This window comes from Bactrocera dorsalis, chromosome 3, assembly GCF_023373825.1.
Source record: "Bactrocera dorsalis isolate Fly_Bdor chromosome 3, ASM2337382v1, whole genome shotgun sequence".
Classification (NCBI taxonomy): domain Eukaryota; kingdom Metazoa; phylum Arthropoda; class Insecta; order Diptera; family Tephritidae; genus Bactrocera; species Bactrocera dorsalis.
The window spans coordinates 57,942,921-57,966,779 of NC_064305.1; the positions used below are offsets into that span (position 1 = coordinate 57,942,921).

Here is a 23,859-nt window from a genome sequence, read left to right on the forward strand (position 1 = left end):
TTGTAGAAAGTCAAAAGAGTAGTCCAACTTCGGAAACCTGGGAAACCCGCCCACATGGAGAAGTCTTATCGCCCGATAGGTTAGACACTTGAGGCCTTGATACTCTCAACATTCACTTACCCCCTGAGTCTAGCAGAACCAGCATGGCTTCTGGAAAGTGCACATCACCACCACAGCAATTAGCTGTGGCCCAGATAGTTCATGACAGAACGATCCTCGAAGCCTTGGATTTGTCAAACACGCATTGCTACTTGAGGTCATTGAACAATCCACGCTCCCTCTAAGGTTGAAGAGTTGGACAATGAACTACCTGAACGGTCGGCAGTCATCATACTGTTTCCAGGTCAAAACTCCAAATTTACAATAATTAAACCGGGGGTTCCGCTGGGGGCAGTCATCCCCCCAACACCGTTTAATTTTTAGAAACACCCTCAACTACTAGAAGTAATTTCTATCAACTCGTACGCCGATAATTGCACGATATTAACTTCGGACAATGGAATCGATGGCATGTGCTCAAACACCTGTACCATCTCTTTTCTGCAGAAACCTAACACTCTCCCCTCTAAATCCACAGCGACCATATTCTCGAATTGCACGAAGGAGTACAGACTAGACATTAACATTACAGTCGTGGCGTTAAAATTCTGACTATCAATAATCCTAAAATTTAAGGTGTAACACTAGACAGCCTCTGCGTGACTGTCCTCCTTGACTCCTCATACTACCGCGATAACTGCCAAAGTACAACAAACATTGTTGACAACATACAAGGCAATCGGTCGGCTGGTCCTAAATTACGCCGCACCGATATGGTCGCCTGGATGCATTGTAACACCGACGAAGAAGCTTCAGACATGTCAGAACACTGCTCTCCGGAATATGACGGGATGCTTCTTGATGTAGCGAGTCCCGTACGCTTCTGATTACGGAACATAACGAACTTCTCTCCGAGTAGTTTCTGCTGGCATGTTTTCGTGGGTGGCGCCGCAAGAAGGCGACAAACGTTTTGTACTATAGTTAAAGAAAAACTAATTCTTTTTGTGTTTAAGTACATAATATCTTTCACTGGAATTATGTATGCATTATAAAATGTGTCCAGTATACAATCTTTTGCAAAATTGAATTTCAAATTTTTTCCTAAATACAACTTAATGTCATTTTAAGTACGGGTCGGATAATAAAAATAAAGATAACAGAATTATCGAACCACCCTAACAAAATTAGAAATGTCAAGTGATTACAGATGCTTTTGACAGTTTGATATTTTGGTTATTTGGCATACTGCGTGCATTTCTAAAAGCGGTCATTAAATCGAGTTATTAATTTAGTGAAAGAAAAATAATTAAATTACAATGGTTACTCAAGAATTTCAAGCTGTGGTTCTAGCGGCTGGCCGCGGTACACGTCTGCCGGAAGTGTTGACTGATTCACCGAAATGCCTGTTGCCAATCGGTCCATATCCATTATTATGGTACCCATTAAATATGCTCCAACAGCATAACTTTCAAGGTAAAATATATGCGAATGTAGTTTTTTTTTCAACTATTATAATTATTACCTTTTTTTTAAAAAAGATGTAATTGTTGTGGTGTTGGAAAATGAGCGTTCGGAGATACAACAAGCACTAGAACGAACTCCACTAAAGATTAAAATTGACTTTGTGGCTATTGACAGTGATAGCGATTTTGGCACGGCCGATAGCTTGCGCATAATACATGATAAGTAAGTAAAATATGGGTAATAATATATTCAAGCACCAGACATCTTACGTATATAAAATATTAACTTTATTGCAGAATTAAATCTGACTTTTTGGTATTATCCTGCGATATTGTATCGAACGTAAGTTTGTATCCACTCATTAACAAATTTCGTCAACACGATGCTGCCTTAACAGCCTTGTTATTCAAAAGCGGATTTGAGTCGGATGTTACTTTGCCCGGACCGAAAACAAAACATAAACCTGAACGTGATCTTATCGGAATTCATCCCGATTCTAATCGATTGCTTTTTCTTGCTTCCGCAAGCGATTTTGAAGAAGTAATGAGTGTTAATGCTCATTTGTTGCGTAAGAATGGAAAAATGACGGTATTCTCTAGGTTGGTAGATTCTCATATCTATGTAATGAAGAAATGGACAATTGATTTTCTTCTTAAGGTAAGATCCATAATGATAATATATAATTATTATGAACAAATTAAATTTAAATTCACATATATGTAGAAAGAAAACTTTTCAACACTTAAAGGGGAATTCTTACCGTATATTATTAAAAAGCAAATGTCTAAAAAGACGGGGAGTTCAGCTGCAGCCCCAGATATGCAATCGGAAGTGGGAGTTGCACTAAAACCAGAAAATGATATATTTCATGTAAGTATCCTATTTTAACTACAGCCCGCATATTTTAATTGCACAAGCATTATTATTTCGTTTAGTACGCTTCGAACACACATCTAGAGCAACGCATACAGAAAGCTACACTCTTTAACGATTCTCGAATCAAGGAACCATACAATGGAGATTTAATTCGCTGTTATGCAGTTGTGGCACCTAAAGAGAGCATTGGTGTGCGTGTGAATACTACTCTAAGCTTTTTCGCAATTAATCAAAAGGTAAGTAATAATGCATAATTTGAATATTGAATGTTAAGGTGGTAAAAACCACACACAACAAAAAAACAACAATATGAAAATCACATTTATCTGTTAAAAACCACAAACTGATTTATTTATAGATTTCCAATATTTGGCCACAATTGTTCAACGAAGGGGAACATTTACTTATTTCATCAAATGCCGTCATAAACTCAACTCAAATGAAGGAAGTCGCGGTCGGAGATAGTGCAAAATTATCAGAGAAAACATCACTTAATTTCAGCGTTTTTGGTGCTAATTGCACAATCAATCCGAAAAATATTATAAACAAATCTATTATAATGACAAGCGCTATTATTGAGGAAGGGTGAGATGCCAATTCAAGAAACTAATGCCATGTAATCGTAAATTTGTATATTTACACATATTTATTATTTTTTATTATTCAGTTGTAATATTGAGAATAGCATCGTTGGAAGCAGAGCTGTAATTAAACGCGGTTGCGTACTGAAAAATTGCTTAATTGGACCAAGTTACGCAGTAGAAGAAGGTACGAAGAGAGAAAATCAACATTTAACAAATGCTGATGGATTTATGGAGATTGATATACAATAAAAAAAGAGATTTTCTATATAATGAATACTTTTTTTATTAATTCCTTTAAGTATATAATTTTTAAGAACACTTTCAGTAGTAAAACAAATAACAGTATAAGTGTTGTGTATGCAAAATTGTGTATAGTATTTATCTTTTGTAGGCGGGATTATTGAAGGAAATAAACATTTAATTTTAAAAAATTCCAAAAATTGGTAGAAACTTGAATGGTTCCCACGCCATTCGCATTTTATTCGAAAAATATGAATATTAAAATACAAGTTCTATATCTTTTGAATGTAGTGTAATGAATGTAAACAATATTATTTTCTTATTTAAAAATGTAGCAAATAGTTAATTTAAGGCAAATACAAAAAAAGCAGTGGTCCATAAGAATTTTATTGAATTAGCATCCACTTGTCAAATTTATCGTTCTGTTTTGATAACCAAATTCTAGTTTCCACTTTCTTTTACTCTTTATTCTATATATTCGATAAACAAACGTTTTCTTTTATTGAAAAGCAGCTGATGAGAAGTTAGTAATTTTAACTATTCAAATAGATTTCTTAGCCCATTGAATAGGAAATGCTGTTGATTCATCGGCTGTCGCCGCTATTGCGATTCCCTAAAGTCCGTTTGTATGGTAAAAAATATATAAAACCAAATAAGATGAATAATATGTTGTCAGGAAATCCACCCAGTAAACAAGTGCATCAGGAAACTATGCGCTACATTTATCCATTTGCGCGAATTAATATACGCTCTGACATTTATTTACAAGTTAAGGCTGCCGACGTGCATGAGTACCCGGATGCAAATGTGCTTATCGCTGAACTGCATGGTGGACACGCTCGTAATTGTCCTGTTAACATGCACGTTGATGTGAGTGAAGATGAAAGACTCGTAAATATTGCAATAAATAAAACTGCAAACGCCCTCGATTTCCATTGCAATATGGAAATACCAATTCGTGCGGATTTGCATATTGAGGCTCTTGATAGCGTTACAGTACGGAACATCTTCAGTTCTGAAATTACTGTTCGAGCGCAAAAGAATATAGAAACCAAAGAGTTACGCGCGGAGAATATAACTCTAGACAGTGCTGGTGGAAATATATCTTGCAAAGGTATGCTATTGGGCAAAGTTACTACGGTGGAGACGAAAGAGTTAGGTGTAGGTGAACCGAATAACAAAAAAAAATGAATACTAATTTAAATATACATTATATTGCTTTAGAATATTTCACTAGAGAAGTTGCAAGGTGATCAGCTAAGTTGTAAGACAGATGCTGGTAGCATCTCTACAAACTCCTGCTATGTAGAAGAGTCAAAATTTGTAACCAATACTGGTTCTTTACAACTAAAAAATGTTCACAAAAGAACTGAAGTGGAAGTACAAAAAAGTGGTGAACTTAATATGAGTAAGTTAAGCTATTTACTTATAGAAGCGCATTCTAATATTTAATTATTGCTTTACAAGCTGGAGTTCACGGTAATCTGAAGGTGAGTACCAACGGTGGAAAATTAAATCTGCAGCTCTCCGAACTGGCTGGAGAAAACGTTGTTAAGGCAAACGGAATTGAACAAGCTATAATTAACATTTCCGAGTGCATTGAAGAACAGTCCAACATTGAGGTCACATCTCGTGCCGTAGTACTAGATGGTTCACTTTCGTATTTAAAGGATTGTGTGATTAACAATGATACACTTTTTCGAAACTCAAAATCTACAAATGCTCTAAGTAATTTGACAGTAAATAGTAGTGGCGAAGTTAAACTTGGCAAGCTATCTTGGATGGAGTCTGTACGCGGGCAACTAGACAAATCAGGACAGAAATAGTCAGAAACTAATTATGTAAAAATCAGTAACTTTACGATGATACTCTAAAAGCTTTGTGATTAGGTAACTTATGTTGTTCATTAAATACGTAGCACATAGCACCGGCTTAATAAATTCTGGATAGAATAATATTATAAATTTGTATTATGAATTATTAATGCTGTAAATTGTCTAGTACATTTTGTATTTTTAAATAGCATCGCTTTGATGGTTGATCGTCTTCACCAATGCTAAGGGTACTCTGTAAATTCCGCATATTGTCATCAAGATTTTCTTTCAAAGCATTTTCCAACTGTAGATTAGTAGCAGCATTAATCACACGAACTATCATATCGAGTATTGTTAGGTAACTGGTTTCAAAATTAAATTCATCCTCTTTAAGTATATTATCTTCAAAATCATTTTCCGGTGGTGTCTTTCGGGCAAGTCGCTCATTTTCCAATCTTAACAAATTCCAAATACTGATTGCATATATCAGGCATCTTTCATCGAAAGGGTCTCCTAGGGACTAAATATTTTTGTATATTAGGTATTTTACGGATATTAAATATAAGTGTGCTAAACAAACCTCTAAGATGTCATTGATGCTTTCCAAAAGATCTTGCTCCTGATTGGACAAGTGCTCAATATACTTAGGATTGCATAGAGGTTCAAGAATACAACCTAAGCAATCCATTAGTGACTCAATATGTGGAAAGTAACTATTTTGTGACAGGTTATCATACTGCGTTAATATACAATGTATGTTGAGGAAAATCTGCATTAAATTGTGCGTGCTCTGTGTAAGCACAATCGTGCTTTCAACATCATCGTTATCATCATCATGATTTTCTTGTAACTCCGGGTTATCTTTTCTCGGTAATAATGCTAGGAATGCTTCCGTTGTAGCTTTTATTAAAGACTCATTGACAAATAACTGCTCAAATGTTGGCAATAACTCTGTATTATTTTCAGATACTTTTTGATTAGGTTCAATAAGTGCAAATTTTGCTAATATCGCATTTAGAGTTTCGATTGTTTGGCGAAGAAGTTGTTCGTTTATTGAATTACTTAATATAAATATAATATTTTTAATGAAATCGGGGCAAAAGGATATATGTTGATACCACTGTAATGCCGTTCCACGATCTGCATGTATTAGCACAACTGAAAATAGTCGGGTGAGTTGAAGAAGTGTCGGTGAATCGGAACAATTAGTTAAATCTAGAAGTGTTTGAACCAGCGAAGTATCCTTAACGAGTGCATCACGAGACTCTTTGAAATTGCACATGTTTCCTAATATTCCCACCAATATTTCAACTAAACGCTTATCATTTGTCGCAATTATACAATCGGCAAATAGTTCCAGTACGTTATGCTCCAGAAGCAGTTGCACAACATCCTCTTCAATTGTCATATCCCAAATTGTACATAAGTCATTTTCAAAAGTCTCATTTTCAGAAAGCTCCTTCTCCAATTTAGTCAGCTTCAGCAACGTGGAAAGCACAAAACGTTCACTATACAATGTCGTACCAATAGCATCGCCACGTATAAGCGCTAAGTCCTCTTCAACATGGTCAGTACCATCAGGATGTACGGACAGATTGCAGGTCTCACCATTAAGTGAATTATCATCGTTTTCAAGTTGATTCACTAAATCATCTTGAACTTTTATTTTTTCCGAATGTGTAGGCGAATTTTCAGATGTATTATCCTTTTCCATTTAGAAGCTTTTATATGTTTACTCTTTTTTCTAATAAACAAATGAAATTTAAATGTTTTGTTATTATGACAGATAGGTTGTTTTGATTATGAAAATTTTGGTTTATTGATTGCCCTGTTTTTAAAGTTCACTCTTTTATTATGGTTTTATTGTTCACCACAAGCCATACGCAAAAAATTAAAATTGGGCGAGGTATATTCGTATTTGAGTATTTTTAGACTGCATATTTCAAGCCTTAATTATTAACATAAATTAAATTAAAAAATAAAATATAAATTCAAAAATATTATAAATAATTTAAATTTTATACACCTTGTGTTTCGTTCCTCGCACTATCTTGCCAATTATCAACGTAGATATTAGATTTACTTTTATTGTTGATTGCTCAAAAACGTAAAATTAATGAAAAATGTCTGTTGTAATTGAAACCACTGTAGGCGATATAACTGTTGACCTATTTGTGGATGAGCGCCCAATTTCGTGTCTTAACTTCATTAAGCTGTGTAAATTTAAATACTACAATTATAATCTTTTCCACACAATTGAACGTGGGTTTATTGCACAGACCGGCGATCCTACTGGTGTAGGCAATGGCGGCAATTCTATTTGGGGTGAAGTGGACGGGCCTGATAAAAGGTTTTTCGAAGCTGAAACTATACCAAAGATTTATCACTCTTCAGCCGGTCTCTTGTCACTTGTTTCTGCAGGGAAAAATTTGATCGGATCGCAATTCTTTTTTACTTTGGCGCCAAATTTATCTTCATTAGATGGTATTCATTGTGTTATTGGCGAAGTGGTTGAAGGTAAGAAATACATATATATAGTATAAATGTTTAAAGTAGCAGATAAACTAACTTCTTGTTAACATAAAGATAGTAGCAAATAAAATGAATGAATGAACAATTTACAATACTTACATACAATATCTTTCTTATTTCAGGACATGAAGCACTTCGAAAAATAAATGAGGCCATTGTCGATGATAACTTTCGACCTTACCAAGACATTCGCATAACTCATACAGTTATATTAGAAGATCCTTTCCCAGATCCAAGTAACTTTTTATTACCAAGTCGTTCTCCATCTCCCACACCTCAACGTTTGCAGAATGGTCGTATCGCTGCGGATGAAGACATTGACGATACAGATGGAAAAACTGTGGAAGAGTTGCAAGAGATGCTTGCGGAGCGAGAAGCAAAAGCGCGAGCAACTATCCTTGAGATAGTTGGAGATTTACCCGATGCAGAAATGGCACCACCTGAGAATGTGCTTTTCGTTTGCAAATTAAATCCAGTTACGACTGACGACGATTTAGAAATTATTTTTAGCCGTTTTGGTAAAGTAAAAAATTGTGAAGTAATTCGAGATAAAAAAACAGGCGACTCACTTCAATACGCATTTGTTGAGTTCGAAGATCAGAAATCGTGTGAAGCAGCTTATTTTAAAATGGACAATGTTCTAATTGATGACCGCCGAATTCATGTTGACTTTTCACAATCTGTTGCAAAAGTGAAATGGCGTGGAAAGGGCCGCGGAGTGGAGGGTACCTTAAAACGAGGTGAATTCGATAATTTACGGGAACCCAACAAAAAACATAGAATAGATGATCGTGATCGAAAAGATGCTGATCGGGACCGTTCAAAAAGAAATAATTCAATAGAGCGCAGATTGGCTCGAGAAGAGCGGCATCGTGAGCAACGGGAAAAGGATGGAAGACGAGAAAATAGCTACAGATATAATCGAGACAATAGTTCACACCGAAGAAGAAGTCGGTATAATGAAAATATAGAACGTGAGCAAGGATCGTCGCGAAATCGTTACAGGCGATCACGTAGCCATAGTGAAGGACGATATAAAAAATATTCTCCAGTTAGGGAACGACGCGATAGATATAATGAATCAAAGAACTATAGAAATCATAACGAAAAATCCAAGCTGCGAGAGTATTCAGATCACAGAGGTAGCGGAAAGGAGTTAGACAGAAAACGACAAAATGAAAGGAATGAAAATGGATCTAGGAAACCAAAAGCAAAATCAGAACGGAGAAAAAAAGATAGCACATCCTCAAGTTCCGACAGCGAAAGCTCAAGTAGTGACTCATCTACGGCTACTGGAAGTAGCAGCGATGTTTCTAGTGACACATCTGATGACAGAAAACGGCAAAAACGAAAAAATAGAATAGTTAAAAAGAAGAAAACTAAGAGCAAGACACACAAAAGTAAAAGCAGACATAGGAAATAATAAAGCTATTAATTACTATTATATTTTGTGTTATTGTTTTCACGATTTTAAAAATAACAAGATTTCAGTACTTCAGATTTATTGATTTAATTTTTTGTAGCGCTTTGTCCTCCACAACAGCCTCCCATAGAATTTCCTTTACGATTTCGGGATGCTGGCTTTTCAATTATAGCATCTGGATTGAAAACAACGTTGTCCAATCGCGTCGTTTCTTCCGTAATACGTAATTCTAAAAATTTACGATTATTAGAACTTTTTTGTTTTATACCTAAATCTCAATCTTACTATACACTCCTTCTTCCTCCTGAACTGCTTGTATAACACTTGTGCGCAGTTCATTGTCAACGTCATGGGCCAGTTGTATCATCTAAGGTATAGAAATGTACACTTAGTGATAAAATAATATTGCGTTTTTCATACCTTTTTTATTTCGTCCTCATTTTTTTCACTTTGATTTTTCCGAAACTGTTCATTTATTTCTTTACGCCCGGCTTTCAATGTAAGCTCGTCGCCTTGGAACACGAATTGCCTTGTGCGATGTAATTTCTTAAACGCTCTTAAAGCCTATTGGCAGCGGAAAATGTTGTTACTTTTAGCTTTATTTTCTAAAATATATTCACTTACTTCTCGTCGTAGTTGCGACATATTATTAATTCAACTAAAAATTTATATTTATATAAACTTAATTTAATAGCGCACTGTTGTGTTAAATAAATATATCTGCGTATCAGCTGATAACACAGGGTGTTGTTATTTTTAAACGTCTACTATTGAAACATTTCAATGATAGGCGATTTTAAGCTTTCTTCAAAAGCAAATATGCCTACATATATTATACATGTAGTTTAAATCAAAATGATATTTTTCAACATGTATTACGAGTATAATATATAAGTTACAACATATTCGTCCAAGAAACCTTTGTCCATTGTTTGATTGATGATTTAATATTCAAATTTTCAATAAAAACCAAACAATTTCGAGTCTCGATTCACAGCTGTCCGACAATTTGTCGGCAAAAAAAGTTCCTATCCACGGCGCGCGATAAACAGAAGGTAAATGTGATAAAAACTCAAATAACCTGAAATATTAGTTTCGTTTGTTCATGGTAGACAAATGTAAACTTTGGTACGTATATACCAGAACAAATCTTTGCATTAATATGTACCACAGCAAAAAGTGTAGCTAATTTATATTCTACACATGGAACCGCTGCATTAATTATTACTTATAGATACACATGTACATACGTATGTCATTTTTATATACCTACATACGGCATGTTTATATACCGTACAATTGTAATTGTTCGCTCCAACTTGTTATTTAATAACATAATAATATGAGAAATAATAAAATACACTCGTTTGGTTAGTCTTTCAGGTAACTACCGAATCAATCTCATAACAGTTGCGAGAAGTTGAAGCCAATTTGTAGCTTGAACAGAAATTAAAATGAGCAAATATACGTCAAAGTATTTGGAAGACAAACTAGCGGATAAATTGGGAGCGTTATACGTAAATGCGATCGACGAATCGGATGGCTGTGGTGGTAAATTCAATGTAACTATTGTTTCGGAGGCATTCCGTGGTAAGACATTGCTACAGAAACATCGCTTAGTGAATAGTGCTCTAGCAGAGGAACTTAAGGAAATACACGCATTCTCTCAAAAGTCATACACACCCGAAGAGTGGGAAAAAGTGCAACAGACTTTGAAGTGTTAATAAGAATGTAGTATTTTTATTAGCACTGTATATGTCTTTTGAATAAATTATATTATTATAACTACTCAGCCAGAAATATCAGTGAAAAGCAAACAATTTTATTGAATTCAGATTTTTGGGAAAAGAAAAGCGAATATTGAAAAAAGCTAAAAACCGGAAATCCTCCACACACATTTGTGCTGCGCAGAAAGTGAAAGTATATTAAACAACTACATCCAAATATCTATATATACCAATTAAAAGTAATAGACGGCGCATGCGCGCATAATTCGAGAGTTGTGTAATTTCAACTAAAACTCTTAAAAATAAAAGTAAAATCTGCGAAAGACAGCAACTGTAGTTCGTTTAAAGCCGAAATGCATTGATAACCGATCTACAAACCAAAAGTCAAGCGACCTCATTTGCATAAATACGACTACAAAATATTACTCAACACAATTTCAATTTGTTCGAGACGTGGCGAGTTCAACTCCTTATACATTCGTGTGTGTAAACAAGATAGCTGATCGTTTTCAATTTCTATTTAGACTTTTCTATACTGACGGCGCAAGTAAACAGCGTACATAAATTAAAAATCGATCCAAACAATAGCCGGCGAATCATGAACAAGTTTCAAATTATTGCGCCGGGTAAAGTAATTCTCCACGGTGAGCATGCAGTCGTCTATAAAAAACCAGCTCTAGCTGCCGCTGTCGGGCTTTCAACGAAATTACTGTTCTATCCTCAACCAGAAAGTGATGTCGCTATTTTTAATTTGGAAACGCTGAATTGCACCTTTGAAATTCAATTAAAGCAATTTAATGACTTTATTAAAGATATTCGCGAAAAATACCCAGAGAATAAACTTGATTGTACCGCAAAACTACTTGAGGATGTGCGCGCTGTTATTGCAAAGCAATTCGATGGCAGCACCAATAATTCTCCAAAATACCAGCAATCACAGAAAACATTTTTAGCTATCTACTATCTGCTGGCTGGAGCAGTTCTGTCCGCCCCGAGTGAACTTACGTTAAAATCCGGGTTCAAAATTCATATTGATACCGAATTAAATATAGGATCTGGTTTGGGCAGTTCTGCATCATTCGGCGCCACATTAGCAGCGGCATTTCTACTTATCACCGGACACTTCGATGAAAAATCATACCTTAAATTGGAAAATCGAGCACTCATCTCTCAGTGGGCTTTTGAATCCGAGCGCATCATGCATGGCACGCCATCTGGTGTTGATAATACTGTAGTTACCTACGGCGGAATGCTAAGATTTGTTAAAGGCCAAGGCTTTCAGTCACTTAACATTCAGCGGCCACTCAATATCATGTTGGTAGATAGTCGCGTTAATCGCAGTACCGCAGATATAGTGGCTAAGGTACGACACCTCTGGGAAACATTTCCGAAGGTAATCGATTCCATATGGGACGCATGTGAAGAGATAGTAGCAGATGCCATACCATTGTATGAAAGCTTTGGTAATGCTAAGGATGATAGTGTAAAGTTTGAAAAACTTGAACGTTTATTCCAAATAAACAATGATCTGCTCAAAGCTATCGGTGTGACACATCCAAAATTGGAGCAAATATTCGCCATCGCTTTTAAACGTGGTTTCTTTAGTAAGATAACGGGTGCAGGAGCGGGTGGTTTCGCTGTTGTGCTATTGCCTGAAAATTATGAGAGTAATGAAGTTTATTGGAAGTTGAAAGAAGAATTAGAGTCCGCGGGTTTTGGAGTGCAATCTACTACAGCTGGAGGCGAAGGATTACGTATTAATGATTTGGATGATTAGTTTTTTCATAACTTTGACCACGAATAATTTAATTTTATCAGTTGCAGGTTCAACATGTTCTTGTGAATGATTTTCCTCGTAAAACCGACTACTTAAAATGATGTTAACGATGTAATAATATAGAATAGGATCAACTAAACTTATTTTTCTGGTTTTAATATTATTAAGCTAAATTATAAATTGCACAAATATATGTTTTTTATGCTGAATTCTGCACAAAGCTTTGTTTATTAAAATGCTAATATAATAAATATAAAAAAGTCGACAATTTATTGTAGAATAAATTAGGAGTTAACGTTGGCTTGTATCTCTTGACCTGTAGGGTATGCCACGGCTTTTCATTTCGCGCAGAGTTGCTTGAGGAAGATTACCCGATACAGATATGGCATAAACACCGCGGGTGAAACGACCTGCAAATTAATGTATTAACATATTTGTATTCAGTAAATAACACAATTAATTAATTTAACAATCAAAAAACCAAACTTTTTAGGCAATGATGATAAAATATGAACATACCAATTCGTTGCCATTTCGCTACCCAAGAATCTTCTGGACTCATCAGTGCAATAATGCCATCGAAGTTGTTGCTCGTGTGATCATATACATTGTCTTTGTTGTTCTTCATGCGAAGAAATTCGTCACAATTATCACATCCATCACATTCGAATTGGTCGAAACTCTATAAATTTATATAATTAATAGAATTTAAAGTAAAAGCCTAGATTAAATTATCTTGCAAAAACTTACTTTAACGAGTGAACACACTAAGCAAGCGCGCAGTCCTCGTAAATCCTTTGGTATTGTATCGAAAGACATTTTTAGTTCTCCTCTATATTTCAAGTTTAGAAAATATTAAACTCAGATAAAATACTCTTAAATTAACTTTATGGATTTCGTGTGTGGAATAAATAAAAAATGTATTTAAGATTCCGAATCAAAAATAAGAATGAATTCGCTTTGCTTGTAAAAATTATTTTGATGGCTTTCAAATGTCAATTATAAATAGAGTTGCCACATTTTTATTTTACAGAAATATATACAAATAAAAATAAATGTTAATTACATAAGAATACATAATTTATTCAATAAAACTAAATTGTATTTATATAGATTTAATATACATATATAAGATAAAAAAACATCAAAGAAATATTTTCAAAAGCTTAGGAGGTATAATTTGGCTATGTGTCAAACGCTATAAAAGTGACAATTCTGATAGAAAAAAGTGACATTTTCACGTTTTTCGTGGTGAATCCGAATGCCAGAATTTTACCGACCCAAAATTTCGACAACTTATAAATATGAATATAGATGTGTATTCACGAATAAAAGAACCGTCGCATACATAACAAATTATATCATTAATTCGTAATTATTCCTTTTTAGATTCTTTGAATTTTTTGTTATTTCGCCGAAATATTGCCAACTAGGGCTAGCTAACTAGCCTAGCTCGTTGCCTGAAACTCTCCATTAACAGCAAATTTTTAAATTAATGATTTTTTTCACGCTCTTCATTTAATACACTAAGAAAATTTTTTCACACCAATTCCACACGACCACAGAAATTAAAGGGCAGCGTTGGCAATGCCATAAAAAAACATTCCGATTGAATTTTTTTGTGGCGAAATTAATGACAATTGTCAACTTTTGTCTATCGTTTCTCTACTGCCAACATTTTTAGGCACAGAAATAAACAATTAGGCATGGAATATCTGCTATAACTAAATTTTCGTAAATAATTTCGTAATTCCCGATAAAATACTTATATATACTGTATTGTAATTTTTGTTTCAAATATAAACACATAAAAATTTAAATATTGTGGCGAGATGTCATTCTTCAGCGGAAACACTTCGTTGGGCGCTACAAGCACGCCGGCTAAACGTAAGTTTTTGAAGTATTAAACATAATATTGTGAAATGAGATCGTCTTTTAATGCGACCCTTAAAATAAATAACTTTTTTAGTTTTAGTTTAAGAGCAAAATTAACTAATAATACCTCTTAGTGTGTAGTATAAAACCCACATAAATAGCCAGCAAAACCAGGGGTTCTGTTTAATATCGCGCCGGTTAATTTTGGCTCACTGTACCTAAACGAGAGAACCAAATTGAAAATTTTAAACACGCATGTGTGCTTAAATTATCGAACTTGATTTTAAAACATATTTTATAAAAATCGGTTCACAAATTTTTCCATAAATTCACTTTAAAAAATGCTATTTTTTGCAAATTTCTAAATATATGGTAGTGCAAATTCATCTGTTGTGCATTGTACCAAAACAATTATGGATACATTTTCACGCACATATATTATGAATTATAAAAACCACTAGTAATGTTTTTATTTACTTTCGACTGTTAATTTCTTTGTAAATCTTTAAATAAAATACACCTTTTTCTGCATTGATTTCAATAATGCGAAAAACCAAAATGACTGCCTAATTTGAACTGTCAAATTGCCGAGAAAGCACGAACTGTGGATGGCGTAGCCGGTGTTGGACCGGCCAGGGTTATTTTTTTAAAGCGCAGCCGAAGGCCGCCAATGCAGAAAGGAATGAAATGCTAAAATACTGTGGAGGAAATCCCGGTAAAGCATTACTTTACAAATTTAAGTATAAAACAATTTAAGGCTATATATTTCTTAACGATTTCAATAATTTCAATATACCATCTAATATGTGTGCTGGGAAGCATAACGGTACTTTTCATATGTTTACCCATTTTTTAAAATTTGCCGTTATGCAAAATACGTTTTCGGTGTTATTCGGCGTTATTGAAAATAAAAATATTATTATAAAACAATGTGTGAAATTGCAAATGGTGAGTAATAATAAATAATAAGATATTCTAATATTGGAATATATTATTTTTTTAGGAACGCGGTCCACACGGTTTGAGTGGAGCCTAATGCGTGTTGGCACCGAGCTGCGCACGCATGAACAAGGAGTCCGTTTTGCGGAGGAAAACGGCCTAATACCGAGCGTGCAAATGTGCCCTGTACACAAGGTCCCAAAGACTATACGGAAAGGGGGCAAATTTGGGTATTTTGTGTGCTACAGGGGCACGTGCACAAAAAAGCCACGTGTTTCAGTAACCATCGGGACATGGTTTGAAAATGTCCGCATCAGTGTCCCTCAGGTGTACTTTTTGATGTACTGCTTTGCGTGTCGTTTGTCCCACGAAGAAATATTGCGCGAGGACTATACAAATGACGGGAAAACTTTGTCATCTGCAACAATAACAGACTGGTATAGTTATTGCCGAGAGGCCGTGGTAATATACCAGTTGGACCACCAATATGCACAAGGAAAAATTGGTGGTCCGGGAAAAATTGTTCAGATCAACGAGAGTAAATTTGGTCAGCGGAAGTACAACAAAGGTAATACTATTTCGTTATACAATGAATTTAACTCTAATAAGGTTTTTTGTTTAACATTTTAGGCAGGTGCGTAGAGGGACACTGGGTTCTTGGGATGATTGAAGATGGTAGCAAGGACATACGCCTCGAAGTATGTCCTGACAATCTTCTAACGGCGGACATTTTAATTCCATTGATCCAGAAGCACGTGGCTGAAGGAAGCATAGTTAGGACGGACTGCTCGCGGCCATACGACGCATTACCAAATTTTGGGTACGTCCACCAAAAAGTGAATCACAGTGACGACACCAACACTTTCGTTTCCGAAGACGGTGTTCATACGCGGCGGATTGAGTCGCAATGGCGCGTAGTGAAACGTTTCTTTTCCAAAGCCAACTATAATCACACCGCCAACTTCGCCGACGTCATCGTCGAATATATGTGGCGGCGATCTATTCAAAAACAAGAAAAAGATCCCTTTGTATCATTAATAGATGCCATTAAATATGTATATACCTTGCACTGAAACATTTTAGTTTTCTTTATTTTGATTTCTTGTCCATACAAAAATGTTGGGTGGGTTGCATTGGTTTCAGTTTGTATTGAAAAATGAGCAAAAACACCGATTTTTGGTCATTTTCACAGGGCTCCCTACAGGTCTATAAGGGCTCTAGGGGGTCGAGGGGGGTTTATTAAAAAGTTCGATCCTTCCTCTTTCCAATAAGGCGGCGTGAGGGGGTATTCCCCCTCTTATTCTTAACCGGCGCGATATTAAACAATCCCAATACTAGTAAAACAACTGAACATATTTCATGAACTTGGTCGTATATAGTTCGTTCAAAGCTTAACAATGTACTAAATATGCTGTAAATGCTAGCTCTGTAATTTTAACTGATAAGAAGCTTGACGATAACAGCTGAAGTCTTTCTATTCTATTTCGTAATCGTAGCTTGATCTATACATGCTTTGCCTTTCATTAATTTCAACTATTTTTTAACAGCTGGTTTATTTTCTACATTTGGTACTGGTTCTGCGACAGCAGCGCCAGCTTTCGGCAGCACTGCGACATCAACAGCCGCCCCAACTTTTGGAACATCAGCTTTTGGTGCCACCGGTAATTTTCATTAATTTTATAAACAGATTAAAAATTAAAAATATCAAGCGTAGGGTTTGGAACTGCGGCTACTTCATCTACGCCATCGCTTTTCGGCGGTACAGCAACTTCTACCAATGCGACCGGCTTTGGCGGTTTTGGCGCTGCCACATCTACAGCACCTTCTTTTGGTGGCTTCGGAACTACTGCTGCCACTAGTGCTCCCGGTTACGGCGGATTCGGTGCCACATCGACAACTTCAACAGCGCCAGCTTTTGGAGGATTTGGTACACAAACTAATGCTTTTGGAGGTTTCGGTACCGGTGGTAGCGCGTTTGGTTCAAGTAAAATTATTTAAAATATATTACACTATTACAGTTAATTTGAAATTGACTTTATAACGTTTTTTTTCTAGCATTCGGAAAACCCGCTGCTACAACTGTTACACCCGGATTTGGAGGTTTTAGTGGGGCCACTAATTTCATGTTAGGACAGCCGCAGCAGCAAGTTCCTCAACTATCGCCAGATGAAGCTTTCGCTCAGTCCATTTTCAATGTATCCATTTACGGTGATGAACGTGACACCATTATAGCAAAATGGAATTACTTACAAGCAATGTGGGGAACTGGGAAATCTTTTTATTCTCAAAATGCCGTACCTGTGGAAATTACTCCACAAAACTATCTCTGTCGTTTCAAAGCAATGGGTTATAGTCGACTGCCTGGAAAAGATAATAAAATGGGCTTAGTCGCATTGAATTTTAACAAACCGCTGGCTGATGTTAAGTAAGAAATTCTATAAGCTGCAAATGCATCGTGACTTATTAACGTATGTTTTTGTACTCGTATTTTTATAGGGCTCAACAACAGCAAATAGTCTCATCTTTAAATGGTGTATTTGGCAACAAACCAAATCTTGCTATAAATATTGAATCTAGTAAAGAGCACGAAGAGAAAAAGTGTCAAATAGTGATATATGTTGAAGAACGTTCACAAATGTCGCCCAACGAAACTAAGCGTATACTTGCCACCGATGTTTCGAATTATCTGAATCAGGCGAACGTCAAAGCACAATTAGGTAATCTAGGTATTAGCGAGGTACTGGCATTAGTATTACCCGATGAGGATCAACTTAAGGAGTATCTAGAGAATCCACCGAAGGGAGTTGATCCACGTATGTGGCGACAAGCGAAATTAGATAATCCCGATACAACGAAATTTATACCAGTACCAATGATTGGTTTCAATGATCTGAAGTGGCGCACAAAGTGTCAAGAGAGTGAAACTGAAACACATGCACTGTATTTAAAGAAAGTGGAGAAGGACTTAGCTGAGTTGAGACAACGTCATGTTGCGGCAACAGCAAAGATAATGGAACACAAACGAAAGTTGGCAGAATTAAGTCACAACATTTTAAAAGTAATATTCAGTTTATATTTTATTTCTTTTTTTTTATTTATTTTATGTTTTTTTATCTCTTTTTCAGATTATTGTGAAACAAGAGTGTACACGCAAAATCGGATTGGCGTTGACGCCAGAGGAGGAAGCGCTACGAACTAAGTTGGAGAATATGCAAGCCTTAGTTTCAGCGCCAACACAATTCAAGGCAAGTATTTTGCTTTTACATTGTCACCTTTATATATTTAAATATTAATTTTTATAATTTCAATACTAAAGGGACGTCTCAGCGAATTGTTATCACAGATGCGTATGCAACGTAATCAGTATGCGTTCACCGGTGGAAGTGAATATGCTATAGATAAAGATAGTGAGGAGGAAATGAAATCATTTTTAGCCATGCAGCAGAAAGCGATGGAGGTGCTGACCGATACCGTGACAAAGGACTTGAAATCATTAAAAATCATCATTGAAGGTATGCCAGAGTTGGTACGTGTTTAATAGTGCATAATGTAAAATAAAGCATTTTTACTAAATATATTTGATGTAAGTAAAATTAAATCTGAAAAAGTTTGTTGAATTTTTCCGTTAATGAAATCGAAAACTAGTGCGGTAGAAAATATTGGAATAGTAAGTAAAAAATGTGCAGCTTGACGGAATTTCGCTTCTTGTGTAATCAGAATTGTTTACTAACGGCAACGAGTAAACTACACTTATATCAATGTATATATATACATGTTTTGAAAAATATTAGTTATTTTATTTTTTAATTTAATATTTCCTGCTTCGGCACAGCTAACGCGTCTTGATTGCAATGATGGTTGAAATAACTTTGAACTTGCATAGAGATGCGAACAAGTTCAAAAATATTGCTTCAGCGTTGCCGATTGCAGGTGTGAGATGGAGTCACACAGCTGATGTTCATTATGGCAAAAGAAAAACACAGCTTCGTGAGCATGTCAACGTACTCATGCGAACTGGTGTGAGGAAATTTTTTGAATAACAATTTTTATATTGAAATTACTGACCACATTTTGTTGTAAATGATAACTGTTAAATCGGTTGCAGAGCTTATTTTCTTGCATTTGAGTGTGTGAATAATCATACATATGTATGTACACGCTAGTCATAGCATTGCATGTCCATGTACATATATCCAATTAAGTGTGTATATATGCATGTATACAATGTTGTATGTCTTGTTTTTCTGCAACGACTAGCGCCAGTTAAACAATTGCAGCTTTGATTCCAAACAATAAGGTCCAGTTTTCGCAAGCTTTTCCGTTGTTTTTGTTTTGTCGTATTTGATGGCAAATTATGCTGGTGTTACATTAACATCATTACGATTACTTGCAAAATTAATTGATGTTGCCTGGGAGTATTTGGTGTACCAACTTTTTAAAATGAATAGTTTTTGGTGTATTTTTCTGTGTTTGCAAGTTGTTTGTACACTTTCAGTCTCACAATAGTTATGTGATTCAAATTACACTTTGAAAACTGTTTAAAGCAAGCTACGCAATCAAACGACGGTGTGCAGCTCCACTTTAACGTGGGTAGTTCGGCATGAGGCAACAGGAACGCGCTATTTACTAGATTTCCCGGTTTGTTTGCGGACGGGTTTGAAACGAAATTGAGTTACTCGCGCTGCAGACGACTTCCGAGCTTCCGTTTATGGTCTTGTGGCTAACATTAGGCACACATATTCATAAATTCACACATATGGCTAACTACCCCAATTGCTTTTTTTCTGTTGTGAAGCTTTTCCTATGATATAAATGGCGTTGTACACCAACTGGAGGTTTATTTAACGCTTTGACGTCAACGTGCAATACTAGTTACCGAGAAAAAATTACGACCGATATAATACTTAATTTCCTTTGAAAGGTACAAACGCGTTGGTAATGGCTAGAAGTGCGTTTTATGTGAGTGTGATCTTCTTAGAATTGTATGTGCATCAAGTGTATTTTTGAATTTCCATTTAGTTCTCATGGTTAGCGGTGGTTAGTATCGCCGCTGCAGCGCCTTCGAAACATATTGACCGAGCAAGGTCATCGCAAGTAGGGAAAAGTGTGGCTACAATTACACCCAAATATCCAGCGGAGGATTTGCAATTAATGCAACCACATTATATCACACTTGAAGATTTCGAGTCATTGCTACGTCGTGCCGGTGAACTCTTTCGACCGAATGCGTATCTCGTAGATGATACCACAACAAAGTCGTCACATCATAAGCATGAAATAAAGCCTACCGTTACGCCTGCGAGCGTGGCGGCACCCTATCAACAAATCCAATCGCCTGTAGTGCAGCCGTTTAACTTCTACATGCCACTCTTCGAATATGAACATGGCAAATTGGATATGAAAAGTAAACAAATGGAGTACATTGTTCCACCTCCTGCACCCAGTAAGGGGGCCGATCCAATTAATTACTATGCTGCAAAACCGAAAAAATTACCGAAAAAATTTAACGCGGGCACTAAACAAGTGAACCTAAAATGGTTAAACACTTTCGAAAAAGAAGCCCTAACCGATGCTAACGGCCAGTTGCCAAAAGCAGTGTACTTGGTCAATGATGAACGTAACCGTATTAATTTTGATGACTCTTTCTTTGGCGTTGACATGCAAGTTAAAATTCCGAATAACCAGCCTCACAAGGAATACCACACCCACAGTGCGGGTGCACGACCACAAGAAGAATTTCTTAACCAGGGCGAAGATGGCGGTGAGGATGATTTGATGGCAGCCGCTGCGGGGCAGCTAGAACACACCGTTACACATGTCTAGTTTACTATAAATATTTAGTCATAATTTATTGTTTACATTTTTTCTATGTATGTACATATGCATCCATACATACATAGTATATATGCTGTAAATATTACCTAAGTGTTTGTGAAATCTTATAGCAAATAAAATCTGTAAAATCGGCAAACATGTGAGTTATACATATGTATGTATGTACTAGCGGCCCGGTACCCGGTACAAAAAATATTTTATTAACTATTTTAAAGCTTAATTGTAATCGTTTGTATTGGAATGGCATATCAGTTGAAATCATAGCGACACGCTTTTGATATCGCGTGTTCCTCGTATAGCTCTGGGCATTTTTTTTTATATAAAAAAGAATAAATCAAATTAAAAACAAATTGATGTACATACATATCGCTCATTTGCTGCAAGACCGGCATAATTCAAAAAACGTGATTTTTGAGTTAATGCTGCAGAATTGTTCGTTATATCATACTTCATGTTGAGTGAAAAATTCATATGAATACCTCTTATATGCTCCGCTTGAGAAGAGGTGTAAGGTTGGAGTCACCGTGTAAGGTTGTAGTAAGTTGAAAACTTTAAACGCGTTTTCTGGCGAATCGATTTTTTTGACTTATGCCGGTCTTGCAGCAAATGAGCGATATGTTTTTTCAAATAGAGAAACACACATGCATACATGTATGTATTTCACTTCAACTGTTCAAAACTTACCGTTGATTGACAATTTAATTGAAATAAAGCCTGTAAACGAATTGAAATACCGACGACTCGCTAAATAACTGAGAAAAGTACACGTATACATATGTATGAACAACTTAAGACTTTTTGTATAAATGCAATCAACAATATGTTTAAAAATATAAACACAAATTACTTTTAATTACTCTATATATATGTATATATATATATATGTATATGTATATAGGATTTGTTGGATAGATGTGCCCCTTCTTAAGTTATAAAATTATAGCGGTAAGTGGCATTACTTTTTATAAATTTATATTATTTTATATATTTTTAATAATTTTATTTCTATATAAAATTGCTCAATATCAAAATGTTTATTAATAGGAATGTTGGAATCAACCAGATACATATTGTGCATTATTTTCAATAAGAGGCAGCGTTGGCGTTTTTAGTACTTCCAATTTGCGGATTGTTGATATACCCGTTAACAGTTTCTACTATTTTATCTAGTAAGCCAGATGCACCAAAGCGGAAAAGATTGGGTTGCAACCAACGTGTACCCAAGGTTTCTTTTATGAGAGTTAACCATGCAATTGCATCAGGTACAGTGCGTACACCACCGGCTGGTTTTAGACCAACTAGAATGCCTTTTCGCCGTTCGAATTCCTGTATAGCATATATCATAGCCAAGCCAGCTGGTAGAGTGGCATTAACAGTTTCCTTACCGGTAGATGTTTTTATAAAATCAGCACCAGCTAGCATACAGGCCATGGACGCCTTATAAACCTATGTAAATAAATGTAAATTATTAATTGCGTAGAGTAATATGGTAACAGTAGTGTTTACATTATCCATGTTTCCAAGTTCACCGATAGCTAGTATAGTTTTCAGATGCGCTTTTTCGCCGCAAGCCTTTCTCATTTCGCACACTTCACTGTAAACACCTCTCCAATCACCCACCAGTGCTAATTGACGATTGATTACAATGTCAATTTCGGTGGCTCCTGACTCAATAGCAAATTGAATTTCGTTTAAGCGTGAGTCCAAGCCATACTGCCCAGCTGGAAAACCTGTTGCCACGGAAGCTATTGGTATGTCATTGTATTTATTTAATTGCTTCAATTTGGCTGCTGCATCCGCGACACGAGCTGGATATACACATACTGCGGCAGTATGTATATGCGGCAAGAGTGCCGGTTCAACTCCAAGTTCTAACAAAACATGCTCTGGTATGGGAAATGCTGCACGCTGGCAAAGACTTCGCACGTTCGCTGCCGTATCATCGCCTCCCAATGTCGTCGAGTCCGTTAAAGTTAATGCTTTTAATGCCCAAACTACCTGATTAAGACCAGTTACACTGCCACGTTTGGAAATTTCTACAGCGATTTCCTCCAACTGGCGATTTGAAATTGTACAATCCAGAAGAGAGTCATCTAAAGATGTTAGTTAATTATTTATTTTTAGAAATAATTTTCACTTAGACTTTGTACATACCGAAGGGTAAAATTTTATTAACTTTCATATTAAATTTTTTTCGGATATAAACACGAATGGATAACAGTAGCTCGTGTATGACAAGTGATAAACAATTCCTATTGGAATATGTGAAAAGTCAGCTGTCATTTGTGCATGCTACATTGGGTAATAAAGAGCTTCAGAGAATAGAATTTGTAATGGTTATTAACAATACAAATTATTATATCAATTGTATCACATAAAATAATTGCAATTTTGTACTAATCATGAAAACATCGCTAATTTCAATGTAATTGATAATTAAATTGATACTTACAATTTTTTAAGTTATTAGTTAGTCGTACTATTTAACTAACAGGCAATTGATTAGATTTTGCTAAAACAAAAACAATTTTACAAAGTTTTCAATTCCAATAAGCCATTTATAGGTAACCAGCGGCGCCATCTAGTTGTTGACTTATGCATTAATTTTGAATTTTTAAAAAGAGTGAGAATTCCGGTACGGTGCAAAGTGCTCAACAAACAATCATATAATACAAATTCGATTATAACATTATTGGTTTCCATAACATGGTTAGTTCAATGTACAATAAATAAT

The 23,859-nt window shown here is 35.6% G+C and overlaps 11 protein-coding genes across 12 annotated transcripts; 7 read left to right on the forward strand and 4 right to left on the reverse strand.

Moving 5' to 3' along the window:
- The first annotated feature begins 1,260 nt into the window (after positions 1-1,260).
- Positions 1,261-3,237, forward strand: LOC105233860 (translation initiation factor eIF-2B subunit gamma). The gene is made up of 7 exons (XM_011216029.4): positions 1,261-1,512; positions 1,578-1,725; positions 1,800-2,160; positions 2,227-2,373; positions 2,439-2,615; positions 2,738-2,964; positions 3,047-3,237. Exons 1-7 carry the CDS (start codon positions 1,356-1,358, stop codon positions 3,210-3,212), a joined length of 1,383 nt encoding a protein of 460 aa, XP_011214331.2. The 5' UTR covers positions 1,261-1,355; the 3' UTR covers positions 3,213-3,237.
- Positions 3,238-3,672: 435 nt separating this feature from the next.
- LOC105233862 (protein FAM185A) lies at positions 3,673-5,167 on the forward strand. Its single transcript, XM_011216032.4, has 3 exons — positions 3,673-4,364; positions 4,428-4,611; positions 4,671-5,167. The coding sequence occupies exons 1-3, from the start codon at positions 3,777-3,779 to the stop codon at positions 5,027-5,029; spliced, it is 1,131 nt and encodes a 376-aa protein (XP_011214334.2). The 5' UTR covers positions 3,673-3,776; the 3' UTR covers positions 5,030-5,167.
- LOC105233861 (protein saal1) lies at positions 5,144-6,947 on the reverse strand. The gene is made up of 2 exons (XM_011216031.4): positions 5,598-6,947; positions 5,144-5,537 (listed from the first exon to the last, which is right to left on the reverse strand). Exons 1-2 carry the CDS (start codon positions 6,729-6,731, stop codon positions 5,184-5,186), a joined length of 1,488 nt encoding a protein of 495 aa, XP_011214333.2. The 5' UTR covers positions 6,732-6,947; the 3' UTR covers positions 5,144-5,183.
- Positions 6,948-7,073: 126 nt separating this feature from the next.
- LOC105233864 (peptidyl-prolyl cis-trans isomerase sig-7) lies at positions 7,074-8,993 on the forward strand. Of its 2 annotated transcripts, XM_049453579.1 has the most exons (3): positions 7,081-7,234; positions 7,297-7,534; positions 7,672-8,993. In XM_049453579.1, exons 1-3 carry the CDS (start codon positions 7,196-7,198, stop codon positions 8,970-8,972), a joined length of 1,578 nt encoding a protein of 525 aa, XP_049309536.1. In that variant the 5' UTR covers positions 7,081-7,195; the 3' UTR covers positions 8,973-8,993. The 2 variants fall into 2 exon arrangements, with proteins under 2 accessions (XP_011214336.2, XP_049309536.1); XM_011216034.4 differs by having other exon boundaries at positions 7,074-7,534.
- On the reverse strand, positions 8,973-9,748 carry LOC105233863 (complex III assembly factor LYRM7). Its single transcript, XM_011216033.4, has 4 exons — positions 9,597-9,748; positions 9,393-9,536; positions 9,258-9,339; positions 8,973-9,201 (listed from the first exon to the last, which is right to left on the reverse strand). Exons 1-4 carry the CDS (start codon positions 9,615-9,617, stop codon positions 9,059-9,061), a joined length of 390 nt encoding a protein of 129 aa, XP_011214335.2. The 5' UTR covers positions 9,618-9,748; the 3' UTR covers positions 8,973-9,058.
- A 678-nt stretch (positions 9,749-10,426) lies between these two features.
- Positions 10,427-10,761, forward strand: LOC105233865 (uncharacterized). Its single transcript, XM_011216035.4, has one exon. It carries the CDS (start codon positions 10,427-10,429, stop codon positions 10,694-10,696), a length of 270 nt encoding a protein of 89 aa, XP_011214337.2. The 3' UTR covers positions 10,697-10,761.
- Positions 10,762-11,149: 388 nt separating this feature from the next.
- On the forward strand, positions 11,150-12,696 carry LOC105233868 (uncharacterized). Its single transcript, XM_011216038.4, has one exon. The coding sequence runs from the start codon at positions 11,298-11,300 to the stop codon at positions 12,474-12,476; it is 1,179 nt and encodes a 392-aa protein (XP_011214340.1). The 5' UTR covers positions 11,150-11,297; the 3' UTR covers positions 12,477-12,696.
- LOC105233866 (transcription elongation factor SPT4) lies at positions 12,668-13,468 on the reverse strand. The gene is made up of 3 exons (XM_011216037.4): positions 13,227-13,468; positions 12,996-13,158; positions 12,668-12,886 (listed from the first exon to the last, which is right to left on the reverse strand). Exons 1-3 carry the CDS (start codon positions 13,293-13,295, stop codon positions 12,768-12,770), a joined length of 351 nt encoding a protein of 116 aa, XP_011214339.1. The 5' UTR covers positions 13,296-13,468; the 3' UTR covers positions 12,668-12,767.
- A 633-nt stretch (positions 13,469-14,101) lies between these two features.
- LOC105233869 (probable nucleoporin Nup54) lies at positions 14,102-18,888 on the forward strand. Its single transcript, XM_011216039.4, has 7 exons — positions 14,102-14,363; positions 16,838-16,951; positions 17,005-17,274; positions 17,346-17,715; positions 17,787-18,348; positions 18,416-18,535; positions 18,607-18,888. Exons 1-7 carry the CDS (start codon positions 14,309-14,311, stop codon positions 18,826-18,828), a joined length of 1,713 nt encoding a protein of 570 aa, XP_011214341.2. The 5' UTR covers positions 14,102-14,308; the 3' UTR covers positions 18,829-18,888.
- Positions 18,889-19,567: 679 nt separating this feature from the next.
- On the forward strand, positions 19,568-21,261 carry LOC105233870 (uncharacterized). The gene is made up of 2 exons (XM_011216040.4): positions 19,568-20,249; positions 20,310-21,261. The coding sequence occupies exons 1-2, from the start codon at positions 20,229-20,231 to the stop codon at positions 21,111-21,113; spliced, it is 825 nt and encodes a 274-aa protein (XP_011214342.2). The 5' UTR covers positions 19,568-20,228; the 3' UTR covers positions 21,114-21,261.
- An 819-nt stretch (positions 21,262-22,080) lies between these two features.
- On the reverse strand, positions 22,081-23,766 carry LOC105233871 (deoxyribose-phosphate aldolase). The gene is made up of 3 exons (XM_011216041.4): positions 23,280-23,766; positions 22,632-23,218; positions 22,081-22,571 (listed from the first exon to the last, which is right to left on the reverse strand). Exons 1-3 carry the CDS (start codon positions 23,305-23,307, stop codon positions 22,209-22,211), a joined length of 978 nt encoding a protein of 325 aa, XP_011214343.2. The 5' UTR covers positions 23,308-23,766; the 3' UTR covers positions 22,081-22,208.
- Between the last annotated feature and the right edge of the window lie 93 nt (positions 23,767-23,859).

Coding starts and splice junctions, on each gene's coding strand:
- LOC105233865 (XM_011216035.4), top strand. CDS start 10,427: ATGAGCAAATATACGTCAAAGTATTTGGAAGACAAACTAGCGGATAAA.
- LOC105233862 (XM_011216032.4), top strand. CDS start 3,777: ATGCTGTTGATTCATCGGCTGTCGCCGCTATTGCGATTCCCTAAAGTC. Junction 4,365..4,427: donor TGGAGACGAAAGAGTTAGGT/GTAGGTGAACCG, acceptor ATATTGCTTTAG/AATATTTCACTAGAGAAGTT. Junction 4,612..4,670: donor AAGTGGTGAACTTAATATGA/GTAAGTTAAGCT, acceptor TTGCTTTACAAG/CTGGAGTTCACGGTAATCTG.
- LOC105233861 (XM_011216031.4), bottom strand. CDS start 6,731: ATGGAAAAGGATAATACATCTGAAAATTCGCCTACACATTCGGAAAAA. Junction 5,538..5,597: donor GCATCAATGACATCTTAGAG/GTTTGTTTAGCA, acceptor AAAAATATTTAG/TCCCTAGGAGACCCTTTCGA.
- LOC105233863 (XM_011216033.4), bottom strand. CDS start 9,617: ATGTCGCAACTACGACGAGAA. Junction 9,537..9,596: donor TGTCGCAACTACGACGAGAA/GTAAGTGAATAT, acceptor CGCTGCCAATAG/GCTTTAAGAGCGTTTAAGAA. Junction 9,202..9,257: donor GGAGGAAGAAGGAGTGTATA/GTAAGATTGAGA, acceptor GTAAATTTTTAG/AATTACGTATTACGGAAGAA.
- LOC105233860 (XM_011216029.4), top strand. CDS start 1,356: ATGGTTACTCAAGAATTTCAAGCTGTGGTTCTAGCGGCTGGCCGCGGT. Junction 2,161..2,226: donor CAATTGATTTTCTTCTTAAG/GTAAGATCCATA, acceptor ACATATATGTAG/AAAGAAAACTTTTCAACACT. Junction 2,616..2,737: donor TTTTCGCAATTAATCAAAAG/GTAAGTAATAAT, acceptor ATTTATTTATAG/ATTTCCAATATTTGGCCACA.
- LOC105233866 (XM_011216037.4), bottom strand. CDS start 13,295: ATGTCTTTCGATACAATACCAAAGGATTTACGAGGACTGCGCGCTTGC. Junction 13,159..13,226: donor TAGTGTGTTCACTCGTTAAA/GTAAGTTTTTGC, acceptor ATAAATTTATAG/AGTTTCGACCAATTCGAATG. Junction 12,887..12,995: donor AGCGAAATGGCAACGAATTG/GTATGTTCATAT, acceptor ATTAATTTGCAG/GTCGTTTCACCCGCGGTGTT.
- LOC105233870 (XM_011216040.4), top strand. CDS start 20,229: ATGGCTAGAAGTGCGTTTTAT. Junction 20,250..20,309: donor TGGCTAGAAGTGCGTTTTAT/GTGAGTGTGATC, acceptor ATTTCCATTTAG/TTCTCATGGTTAGCGGTGGT.
- LOC105233871 (XM_011216041.4), bottom strand. CDS start 23,307: ATGAAAGTTAATAAAATTTTACCCTTCG. Junction 23,219..23,279: donor TAATAAAATTTTACCCTTCG/GTATGTACAAAG, acceptor TAACATCTTTAG/ATGACTCTCTTCTGGATTGT. Junction 22,572..22,631: donor AACTTGGAAACATGGATAAT/GTAAACACTACT, acceptor TTATTTACATAG/GTTTATAAGGCGTCCATGGC.
- LOC105233864 (XM_011216034.4), top strand. CDS start 7,141: ATGTCTGTTGTAATTGAAACCACTGTAGGCGATATAACTGTTGACCTA. Junction 7,535..7,671: donor TATTGGCGAAGTGGTTGAAG/GTAAGAAATACA, acceptor TTCTTATTTCAG/GACATGAAGCACTTCGAAAA.
- LOC105233869 (XM_011216039.4), top strand. CDS start 14,309: ATGTCATTCTTCAGCGGAAACACTTCGTTGGGCGCTACAAGCACGCCG. Junction 16,952..17,004: donor ATCAGCTTTTGGTGCCACCG/GTAATTTTCATT, acceptor TATCAAGCGTAG/GGTTTGGAACTGCGGCTACT. Junction 18,349..18,415: donor TAAGTCACAACATTTTAAAA/GTAATATTCAGT, acceptor TCTCTTTTTCAG/ATTATTGTGAAACAAGAGTG.
- LOC105233868 (XM_011216038.4), top strand. CDS start 11,298: ATGAACAAGTTTCAAATTATTGCGCCGGGTAAAGTAATTCTCCACGGT.